The sequence below is a fragment of the Hydra vulgaris genome, chromosome 04 (genome assembly GCF_038396675.1).
Source record: "Hydra vulgaris chromosome 04, alternate assembly HydraT2T_AEP".
NCBI classification, from domain to species: domain Eukaryota; kingdom Metazoa; phylum Cnidaria; class Hydrozoa; order Anthoathecata; family Hydridae; genus Hydra; species Hydra vulgaris.
In genome coordinates, this window is record NC_088923.1 from 24554954 (window position 1) to 24566983 (window position 12030).

General features: G+C 30.1%; 2 protein-coding genes across 3 annotated transcripts in view; one reads left to right on the forward strand and one right to left on the reverse strand.

Annotated features, from left to right (window-relative positions):
* Positions 1-12030, reverse strand: part of LOC105846055 (interferon-induced very large GTPase 1) — a 140135-nt gene that overhangs the window by 110560 nt on the left and 17545 nt on the right. The gene's annotated exons all lie outside the window — the stretch shown is intronic.
* LOC136079289 (uncharacterized) overlaps positions 1-12030 on the forward strand; it is a 32270-nt gene that overhangs the window by 17162 nt on the left and 3078 nt on the right. Inside the window, exon 3 of the mRNA XM_065795022.1 lies at positions 4264-4311. Within this exon, the coding sequence (XP_065651094.1) occupies positions 4264-4311 (48 nt within the window). The remainder of the gene's footprint in view (positions 1-4263; positions 4312-12030) is intronic.

Below are 12030 nucleotides of genomic sequence, written 5' to 3' on the forward strand. Positions count from 1 at the left end.
CGTTGTATTTATCAGCAATCGATTTTTCATTTAAACCATCAAATGTGATATCTTCCCATATATTAAGTTAAGTGGTTACACTTAGTTTTAGTGCGAGATTTTAAAGTCTTTCACATAGCAACACTGTCATTTTTAAGCAAACCAATTTTCTTTTAAAATACTCTGCTTTCAACTTTCTCAATAAGAGGTTTTAGTATTTTACCATTTTTTGATAACTTGTATTTATTGAAACAAATTTCTATGTTCACTTTAAGTTTTCTCATTGTTTTAAATATACTCCACTCAAGACTCGCTTTTTTACTTTCTGTCAACAACTTTAAATCACTGATCCATTTATAGTAAGAACTCCTATTGTTATTTAAAATGATTTTTGTTTGTACTACTGTTTTTTATAGTTTCTCGAATACTATTAATGAATTGCTCGGCCATTTCATCAATATTTAGTTTCCTGAATTCATCCTCTTTTTCTGCAAGCTTGACTATCAGCTCTTGATTTAATTTTTATAGTCTGTTTTGACATATAATTTAATTTCTTTGGAATGTTGGTAAAGGTTATTGTTTAATTGTGAACTCTTTTTTTAATTTGTATTTGTACATAAACGGAAGCATTTCATGGCCTTAAATTTTATGAGATTCATTTTGAACAATTTCAAGAGGTAAATTACTTAAAAACAGGTCAACCACTGTATTTGTAGTTGGAGTCATTCTTGTTGGTATAATTTCATTGTTGATTATTTTTAAGCTTGGTTTTCTTATCACTTTAAGAAAACTTTTAATATGGTGAGCTGTGTAGATTACTATTAAATGGATCAATATTAAAGTAAAAATCACCCATGACCATAATATCTATGTATTTATTTTTTAACATGATGATCCATTTTTCATTAAAGTTTGTAAATTTGATCTCATTATTTTTTAAAGGTGATCTATATATACAACATGCAATATAGTTTTATTTATAACTTAAAGTAAAACACTTACAATCCACTACTTCATTTCTACCATAGTTTGCTTAACGACTAAAATTTTAATATCTTCTCTGATCGAAGTGTTGATTCCCCAAGTATGCTTTTAAGAAGATAATACAATTTTGGAGGTGTAATGCTCAAATTTACTGTTTAATGCTCAAGTATACTGCTTTAATTAATAAAAATAAAACTTTATTTGAAAATTTGCCACAAAAAAAAAGTAGTCATTGATAGATATTGGAGACCTAGGAGAAGACAAATGTATCCAGCAAACATTGCATCTATTTTTTATGCTTGGGTAATATAATCACTGGGTTTGTGTGATAAAACGGGTAGTAGCACATCAGCAAAGTTATAGCAATTATCAGTGGTTGAAACTCTGGGTTAGAAAAAAAGGTATAGTACTTTGTACATTTATGCGTATATTTACTATTATTTAAATACTGGCATATCTTTATAAACGTCTTTAACTAATTTAGTTTTATCAAAAAGTTGCAAGTTGTATGTGGTTGTCTTTCTTGTTGCCCTCTATTCCATTCTTTCTTTATTCAATACCACTTCTATTAAAACCCCTCATAAACAACTCCTTATGTACCAAAAACGTTCTGCTTCAGGACCCTCAATCTCGTCATGGCTCATGACGAGATTGAGAGTCCTTGAGACCTGGCAAGGTGTAATTATGGTGACAAGTTAAAAGTTCAAAGTATGAACCCGATGTAGTGATATATTCCTAATGGGAAGCAAAAAGGAAATCACAAAGATGGTTTAGGGTTTTGAGATTTGATTAATGTGCAAATAAATAAACTACATGAATAAAAAAACTTATGATAAGGAGGGACGAACAGTAAAGACGCTAGTTTTTTGATGAAACAATTCAATCGAATTTACAATAACTGCTCGTTCGAGAAGCCATTTTTTACAAACACATGATAGTATTTGTAGAAAAAAGCAAGAGACGCAACCTTACAATGATGAGAGAGTGAATAAAACTTGGCAGATTTAATAGATCCAACTTCATTTACTATGTGGCTTTGGACCTTGTTTTAGAGTGAGAGATTTGTTATTTATCAAATACAGGAACATCCCAAATATCAATATAATTGTTTACAGTAAATAACTAAATTTTATAAGAGTTAAAATTGGTTAGCCACTGAAAGCCTCGAGCTGTTGCAAAAGATTATATTCGAATAAAGATCACCTGCTCGTTTCAAGTGTTTAAAAAGTGAGAACTTTTTGTCAAGATGAAAGTATAAAGTTGAGTTGTCAGCAAATAGAATCACTTTAGATGTAAGAGTATCAATAAGATTGTTATTAAAGGTAAATAATGATATAAGTAATCATATAGGAGGAGAGAAAACCTTGCATTACTCCTAAAGTTACTGAAAATGAAAAAGATTGTAGGTCTTCAAAAATGACTTTATTACTGCAGTTAGAAAACAAATAACTTTATAATCTTAAAAGTTTTATATAAAGTAACCAATACTAGAGAGAAAAACAATTGTGCGATAGTTGGAGAGGTCAGAGTGTTTTCAAAAGTTTTTAAATATTGGAACCAACCTATTTAGCACCTCATAATAGTTTAGCAAGGATTAAATAGAACTCTTGAGAACACTTTTGTAAGTCTTTGAATAAACATTTTCTGATCAACAACCCGTAGAAGAATAAAGTTGAGAATTGACTTTAGCATCGAAATATGAAATGACTTGGAGTCTGAAACGAGTTAATCTTTTTAGTTGGAACAGCAGAAAAGGTATGGCTTCAGTATCAAGAGTCAAATTAGAGGAAAAGAACTTTTCTTTAGGAGATCCTTGCTTTATTCCAGGGAGAAGTAATAGGATTAGACCCATAAATTAGAAATGGAATGTTAGACTTACTTTAGTTAATGGCACTGTTAAAGATTTTGAAAAGTCATTAAAGCCTAAGATCTGCGAAAAGATAAAAGATTTAGTAATCCGAGAATTACAGAGTATAGCATCAGGCGCAATCTTTTTACATTAGATTTTTGCAGAAAAAACGATGTTCTCAATAGAAATGTCTGGTAAAAGTTACAAAAAAAATGATAATGGTTTAATCAGCAACTACACAAGAAGGAGAAAAGCATGAACTAGAATGAGACCTAAATTAAAACCAAAGAAAAAGAGTAAAAGCAATCATACCCAATTAGATTCAGGAGGTTAGGCAAGAGGCACATTAATGCATGTATAGTATATATATATATGGATATAAATATATATGTTTGCGATTTATTTAGATGATGGCATAAAATTACTTTACAGTATAGTATAAACTTTTATTTGAATAACAATATGGTTTAGTATTTGTCAAAAGAGAAGATGATCATCAGATGGGTTTGTGATTTGACTCTAACAACACATAAAAACGGAGCCATAATCTTAGACAGAGATTGTGAAAAAAATAAAACTAATGCTCACTCATTCTTTTGAAAATTTAAAACCTCTAGCCCCCATAACGGTAAACCTCATTAAGTTCTTTCTGTGATGTACTATGACCTGGTACTGTTTTTTGCCTATTTAGACAAATGCTAGCTAAAAGCAACTCTGACATTTTTAATTTAACAAAAGCTAGTTATGGAAGTCTTAACAAAAACTTCAAGAAGAACCTCAATAGAAACTGCATTCTGCAACTATTTCATAAAATGTTTCCTTAATAAAAAGGCTAAAGAGTCTTTAAAATTAACAAACTTTTCCTAAACTAGCATCTACAAATGTTGTCTTTAAATTCTATAGTACTCACCATTTTGATTAATTTATTTTAGTTCTGCATATTTTTTTTCGCACTGTGTTATAATGCATAGAGTTCTTGCTTTAGTACTTTTATTTGTTTTTCATAATGTTACTTTTATATTTCTTTTCAACAAAGCTAAAATGGTTTTGCTCAAAATGACTTTTTATAAAACCTTTTTTTGTGAATGTAGTTATCTTAGGTCTCAAAGTTAGTGTGTTGAATAAAAATTAAACAAAATTAAGTCAACAGTTCTGAATCTCTTGATGATTATTATGATTATGATGATGATGATGATGATGATGATGATGATGATGATGATGATGATGATGATGATGATGATGATGATGATGATGATGATGATGATGATGATGATGATGATGATGATGATGATGATGATGATGATGATGATGATTATGATTATGATGATTATTATGATTATGATGATGTAGAAGGAAAAGAGCTGAATCTTTGAAAAAATAAGAAGTTATATATAAGTTTCAATCAGTTTAGAATTTATCTTTGATTTATGTTGTTTTTTAATTAGACTTAGGCTTTTTAGTTTTCCCTGCTGAGCAGCACCCAAAAAGTTTCAAGAAAGGTATTTTTAATTTTAAGGTTTTTATTAAAATGCTGCAGTTTTAAAACTTTAATAAGGTACTGAAGTTGATTTTTTTATTTATAGGAACTAAAACTTTAATGAGTGTTTTTTAATTCATACAAAACTGCTCAAAAGTTTTAAAATATATGTAAATAAATTTTAACTTATCAAATGAAGTGTAAATCTATTAAAAAGATTGCATAAAAAAGTAAAAAGATTTAAAAATTTTAAAGAAAAAGTAAATATATTTTAAAGTATAAAAAAAAATGTATAAATATATAAAAGTTTTTAAAAATATATATTAATTTTTTGATGATGCATAATAAACTATAAATATTTTGTTATATATATACATATTTATATATATAAATATATATATATATATATATATATATATATATATATATATATATATATATATATATATATATAGTGTTAAATGAAAAAACTTTTGTTAACAGATTTTCTACTAATTTTAGATTGCTCTGTTTTTTTCAGAACATTTGAGCACTCTATTTTGTAGATAACCTTTTAAAGTTGTTCAAATATATATATTCACTATATATATATATGTATGTATATATATATATATATATTCATACATATATATATATATATATAGAGAGAGAGAGAGAGAGAGAGAGAGAGAGAGAGAGAGATCGATTGATAGAAGGATAGATAGGAAAATAAAAATAAATAACTGTCTGTATGTATAATATATCTATTTAAGTCATCTGGTATGTAAAATTTACCTTTATTGGAGATTTGTATTGTTAAATAAGTTATTCAATCAATAAAATCTTTAAAAATATGCTTTTCTTCTGGATTGCAGATTTTTGTATTTGACTATTTCCGAATAATTAAAAACATGCGCTTTTGGCAAAAAACGTTGTATTAACTTTATGTCTGGTCAGTTAATCCTGCTACTGATGACATGTAACCCAGTACAATCTGCACCATGTCATGCTGCCTTGAAGGATATGTCTTTTAAGGCAAAAGCTGGCCAGAGATGCCAACTCCAACTTAAAACACCCTTTGCCTTGGGGCTCTTGGTTGAAGCAAGACTAGAGATAGTGTCTCTATAAAAATACTCATCTTGGTAGATTTTAAGTACATCCGGCTATTGTCTTGTAGAAGACCTTCTAGGCAAAGACTTGAGGTAAAAAGATTCTATTTGTTGGCCAGCTTCGGCATGCTTTTAATCTATTAGGCTGATGCAGATGTATTTTTAATGCATTGTTTCCAGTTTAGGATGTTGAAACGCTGTATTCTTGACTGAATGCATGGGTTTTGCTTGTGTCTCTGTTTAGTCCCCCAACTAGGCAACTCATTCTATTATCTCCTAATGAGGGTATAGCTTTAAAACTAAGTTTTATGATTCTGAGGCCGGCTGATAGTCAGGTTTCCCGAACTCTATTGTAGCTCTCAGAAAGGCTAATTCCATCAACAGCTGGAAAATATCAAATCATTACCAGTGCTTTGTTGCACATGGATGGTGTCCCTGTTTGTACTTTTGGTGTGCATTGCCGAGGCCACATTTGGAGCGATTTGTTACGGCTTAGGGTTTATTAATAGTAATGAGGAAATTGGTTGGGCTATTAAACAGTGTTCTGAGTACTATCTATGCTTTGAGTCAAGTTTTTCAACAAATTGAAAAAGGAATAAAGTACCAAAAACTATAAAACACAAAAAACCATCATCATCATCAAGTTCACTAAACCTATCATTTGTGATAATATTCCTGGTCTTTGAAGTAACTTTTCATTTGCTGAGTCTTATCTCTTGCAAAGTTCACCAGATCTACTTTCTCTTTGTGAGACAAATTTGAGTTCAGCTGTTTCTTCTTGGGATCTTGATGTTGATGTTATCTTTCTTTAGTTTGTAAAGACTCCAATAGTCACATTCACCCATTTGTCGTGAAACTAGGTTTAAGACCAGACTATTCTTTTACTGTGCTTCCGTTGACTACTTTCATTATATCGCCTTTCTCTTTGTTCTATATTGCTCTCCTTCATCTCAAGACTGCACTCTTTTTTTTATATTATTTTCTCTATCAAATTCTCGAAGCCCTCTCTCTTATCTATTTAGCTTATATTGTTTTTGTTGGTGACTTTAAAAGCCGATCACACTGAATGGCTTGGCACTAGTGTCATTGATTCTGCATGTATTAAAGCCCACAACTTTTGCCTTTATTAATCCCTAACTCAAATAGTCAACTTTCCAACTCGCTTTCCAGACAACCCGAATTATTTTCCTTCTCTACTGAACTTCTTACGTCTTGTTTCTGATCTTATTCAGTGCTCAGTTTCCTCCCACATTGACCCTTGGTGCTTCTGATCACAGTTTGATCTCTCTAAAATTATTACCTCATTATTATTCATCACCTGAATCCCTCTATTATTGTACCTCTTACAGCTACCTTAAAGCTGACTGGGACTCTTTCCGTGATTTTCTGCGTGATGGCCCTTGGGTAGAAATCTTTCGCTTCTTTCTGACGACAATTGTGCTTCTTACATAACTTTGTGGATTCAGGCTGGCATGGAATCTTTTGTTCACTCTCGACAATTGTAGGTCAAGCCTCACTCTCCTCCATGGTTTTCCTCACACTTTGCTACTGAGATTGGCAATCGAAACCGTTACTTCCATATCTATCAGCAAAACAATTCTCCAGAAAACAGACTTCTGTTTATTAATGCTACAAAACCATTGTAAAAATGTTTTTGTCTTACGCCAATGCCCGCTATTCTTAGGTCATGAAATTTTGTATTCATCTCAAAAATGAGGCTCTCGTGGTTTCCAGAGAATCTTTAATAGTATTATTAATGAGGGCAAATCTTTAATTCCACCTCTCTTGTATGGTTCAGATTTTGTCACCGCAGAAAAAGCTGAATTGTTTGCTAAAAACTTTTCATCAATATCATCTCTTGATTACAATAGTTGCGTTCTACCTGATATAGCAGTATAGGTCGATCCATTGCTTACATTCGTATCACTCCAGCTTCTGTATCTAAAGTGATTTCCTACCTAGACTCTTCTACAGCTTGTGGCCCAGACAACATATCTGTTATTGTCTTGCAGAAGTGTTCTCCGGAGCTTTCGTCTATGCTCTTAAAACTATTCAACAAGTGTTCAACAGAGTCTAGCTTTCCAGCCTGCTGGAAAGTGGCATTTGTTATCCCTATCTTCAAAAATTCTGGAGAGCTATCTGTTTCGTCTAACTACCGTCCCATTAGTCTTTTTCCTATCATAACCAAGGCTTTTCCAACCTTCAACTTAACAAACACTTAGTTTCTCATCTTGAATTTAATAATTTACTTTCTGACCACCAACATGGATTTTGATCTTCTCGTTCTACTGCTGATTTGCTAACAGTAATAACCGATAGGTTTTATTGTAGATAAAGGTGGAAAGGTTAAGGCCATCGCTCTTGACATTTCAAATGCTTTTGATAAAGTTTGGCACGCAGGTCTTCTCCATAAGCTTTCTTTTATTGGTGTATCTGGCAACATCTTTAAGATTATTGAATCCTTCCTTTCCAATCGTAGTATAAAAGTTGTCCTCCATGTACAGCACTCTTCTTCTTATTCATTAACTTCAGGGAAAGTCCTCAAGATACTCTGCTTGGCCCTATACTCTTTTTAATTTACATTAATGATCTTCCAGATATTCTTGCATCTAAGATGGCATTGTTTGCTGATGATACTATCATTTTTTGCTGTCGTGATAAGAAGCTTGAAAAGGATCTCACGTCCGCTGCAGCATGAAGCTCAAATTGGCTGTTGAACTTCATATATAAAACCTAATTTTTTTCAGCCAAACTTATTCGCAATAATTTAAATCTTCCGATATTTATAAATGGTGGGTACTCGATGAGTCATCTGAACTTCTTCATCTTCTAGGATTAACTCTTACTTCCGATCTTTCTTGGAAACCATATACTAAATGTGTTGCAAAATTAGCATCTGCTATGGTTTGGCATCTCTTTATCCAGCTCTCTACACTTTCTTACTTTGGATTCTATTCTCTATCTCCATAAATCTCAATTCCGGCCTTGTATGGAATACTGTTGCCATAGATCCAGGGCGGATCTTCGAATCATGCTCTTCCCCTTTTAAATACAGGTGTAAAACGCATTGTAAACATAGTTGGACCGGGCCCTCTGCAGTCAACCTCCAACCATTATCATATCGTCTGTAATGTTGCTTCTTTTTCTCTTTTCTACATATACTATAATGGGCAATGCTCCAAAGAGCTAGCATATTCTGTGCCATCTACTAAAATTCATTCTCGTGTTCCTCGTCATTCAATTAAGTCTCATCTTTTTTTGTAACTTTTCCTACGTGCTCTAAAAACTCTTATTTGTCTATTTTTACCTCAAACATCAGTTCTTTGGAATTCGCTTCCTTCATTCTGCTTTTTCAGATTCATATAATTTTCAATCCTTTATGTCGTCCATCAATCGTTATCTTGCTCTACAATTTTCATCTTTTCTCTTTTATTAACTTCCAACATTAATCAGTGGTTGCTAGCAGCCTTATTGGAAGCGAAGATGTTTAGAAAAAAAAAAAATTAATTACCAAAGCTAGCTTTTTATGAGTGTGTGTTTTGTTTGTGGTTTAGCCAAGCCATTTTTTTTATTTTTTATTTATCATTAAACTTAGTTTTCAGTCAACCAAATCATTATCACCGTTATTGATTAATGAAATTTTAAAGAATATCTAGTTAATTGATTTGGCTAAAATGACTAACAAATGCCAAAATACTGCTTTTGTTTAAAATTGGTTCAAGTTGTATAAGAACTTTGAAAGCAATAACTAACGATAGAGCTTTGTCTAACTTACCAATACTTTCAATATAGGTAAACTGTTCTATTTCCTAAAAATTATTAAAGTACCTTGCAAGAGTATCTAATATGTATGCTTTAAAAATTTCAGAAACTCTGGCTTATCTTTTTTAAAACATTCTAGTTTATATATACGTATATATATATATATATATATATATATATATATATATATATATATATATATATATATATATATATATATATATATATATATATATATATATATATATATATATATATATATATATATATATATATATATATATATATATATATATATATATATATATATATATATATATATATATATATATATATATATATATATATATATATATATATATATATATATATATATATATATATATATATATAAACGTTATACAGTCCTGTCATTACAATTTGGTTTTAGATGTAATTGCTCAACTAGACATATTTGCTCATCAAATTATCCAATATTTGCTCAAACCAAATAAATCCGTCATGACAGTTCTTTTTATTATATGTATATATATATATATATATATATATATATATATATATATATATATATATATATATATATATATATATATATATATATATATATATAAACGTTATACAGTCCTGTCATTACAATTTGGTTTTAGATGTAATTGCTCAACTAGACACATTTGCTCATCAAATTATCCAATATTTGCTCAAACCAAATAAATCCGTCATGACAGTTCTTTTTATTGAACAATTATGCTGTTACAATTGAAACATTGGGCAAGTTTATTCGAATGGTTTCTTAAGCAGAAATGATTAATAAATTAGATACAGTCAATTCTCAATATCTCGAACTAATGGGACCGGAAAAAATTTCAATATATCGAGAGTTCAAGATATCAAGAAAGAGGTGAAAAATAAGTAAAATCACCATAATATCATTATAAAATAAGTTATTTTTCTGATAAAAATTATTAATAACAAAAATCTGTTATCTGGTATTGCTTTAAATTATCCAACTTTTCCATCTTCATTAAATCTTTAAGTTTTAGTGCAAGGGATGGTATTTTATTTCTATTCTTTGAGCTGTATAGCAAAGCATTTTGAAGTGTTTTAAAAGCATTTTCTAATTAAACATCAGATGAGCATGGCTAATCTACGGTGTCAATACCTTCGTCAATGCTATCTTCATCTTCATTATCGTTGTTTTCAAACTCCGAGCAATGATTTCATCATTAGTAGCATGTTAACCGGTGATTAATGCATTGCAATCTAAACCAATGTAAGATTCTGCTGAGAGATTTTCTTGGACAACTTTATGATCAAACTATCGCAAACAGTCAAGTACTTTTGACAATTATTTAAAGGGGTGATCATCAGCAACTTCTACAATACTTTTTTTTTGTTTTGTTGATACCAGCTTTTTTAAAGCAGTTGATGACAGTCTCCTTTGACACAGCATTCCATGGAGAAACAAGATCTTTCATTGGTTGAAGTATTGAAGTTTACGGCAGGGGTTCATTATTATTGACATTATTATCTTGATACACAAACGCATAATTTTGTGTCAACAGTGAGCTTTAAAGCTTCGTATTATACCTTGATCCATGGGCTGAAGGACAGATGTGGTATTAGGTGGAAGTAATATTTGTTTGATGTTGCTGAGCCCTTTAATTTGTGCATTTTGCAGCAACTACTCCCAGAAGTGCTCATCTCTCTTTGTTCTAGCACAAAAAGAGACAAGCTTCTTTACCCATTCTTATAAAAAGGTGTCTGGTAATCCAAATTTAAACTAACTTTTATATGTGCAAGTCAATTTATTGTGCTTAAAACATCGTGGGTTTTGGATCTTTAAATAAAAACATAGGCAAATTTTCTCCTGTTGCACTCCTTGCTGCCATGCCTGTAAATTGACTTTACTATTTTTTTCCCCTAAATATTTTTCTCTTGGTAAATGGTACGTTTTGTTTGGTAGGCACTAGTAAGTATAGTCCAACTATTAGCATTGAAAATATTTTTAAGCCGGAAAATTTAAGCAATATTTGTAAGTGTATTTTCGTTACAATTTAATGCCTTTCATTTTTCCATTATAGTTTTGTTTATTTTTATCATTTTTTTAAAGACCGGTATTTAATCGCATTTAAAATTATTTTTTGAAAAAAAAAATACTTTTGAGAAATTCGATTAATAAAAAAAATTTTGATATCGAGTTTTGAAAAATTTCATAGCAATACTTTTCAAAAATTGTAATTTTAAAAATTCAAATGTTATCATAATATTTCTTAAAAAAATGTTGAAAAGCTCGTTATAAAAGAAAATTTGCCCATTAGGACCAAAAATATTGTTCTAAATACCTAAAAGTTCGAGATATTAAGGTTCGATATATCGAGAGGATTTTAGCTTAAACGAGTACGTTATTTCCATGGGACCGTAAATAATGTTCAAGATATCAAGTATTTGAGATAGAGAGTTGACTGTAAAAAGTTATAGTATGCACATTGTAAATTTTATCTTAATTCCTATGTCTTTGTAAGTTGAAGCAATATATGAAGAAAAAGTGACTATTAAAACTTCGTTAGAAATGTTGGTGCAAAATGAATGCACCTTACTGTTTTATTTTGAGCCAGGATGAAGAAGAACTTGAACCAAAAGCGAAAAAACATCAATTAGTGTTTCACACAACAGTTTAAATATTTGTATTATTCAAGTGCTATTATTTCCTTGAAATTCGCCAATGATCGAAGGTCAAAAATAGTTACCTTAATCCAAACCAATTGGTATTTATGATACGAAAACACTCCAAATGGAAGATATCATAATGTTCTTAAAAAAGTCATCGAACATAAAGCTATGATAGTGTATTCATTTAAACTGACTCTCCATCTATTTATTTTGATTTTATT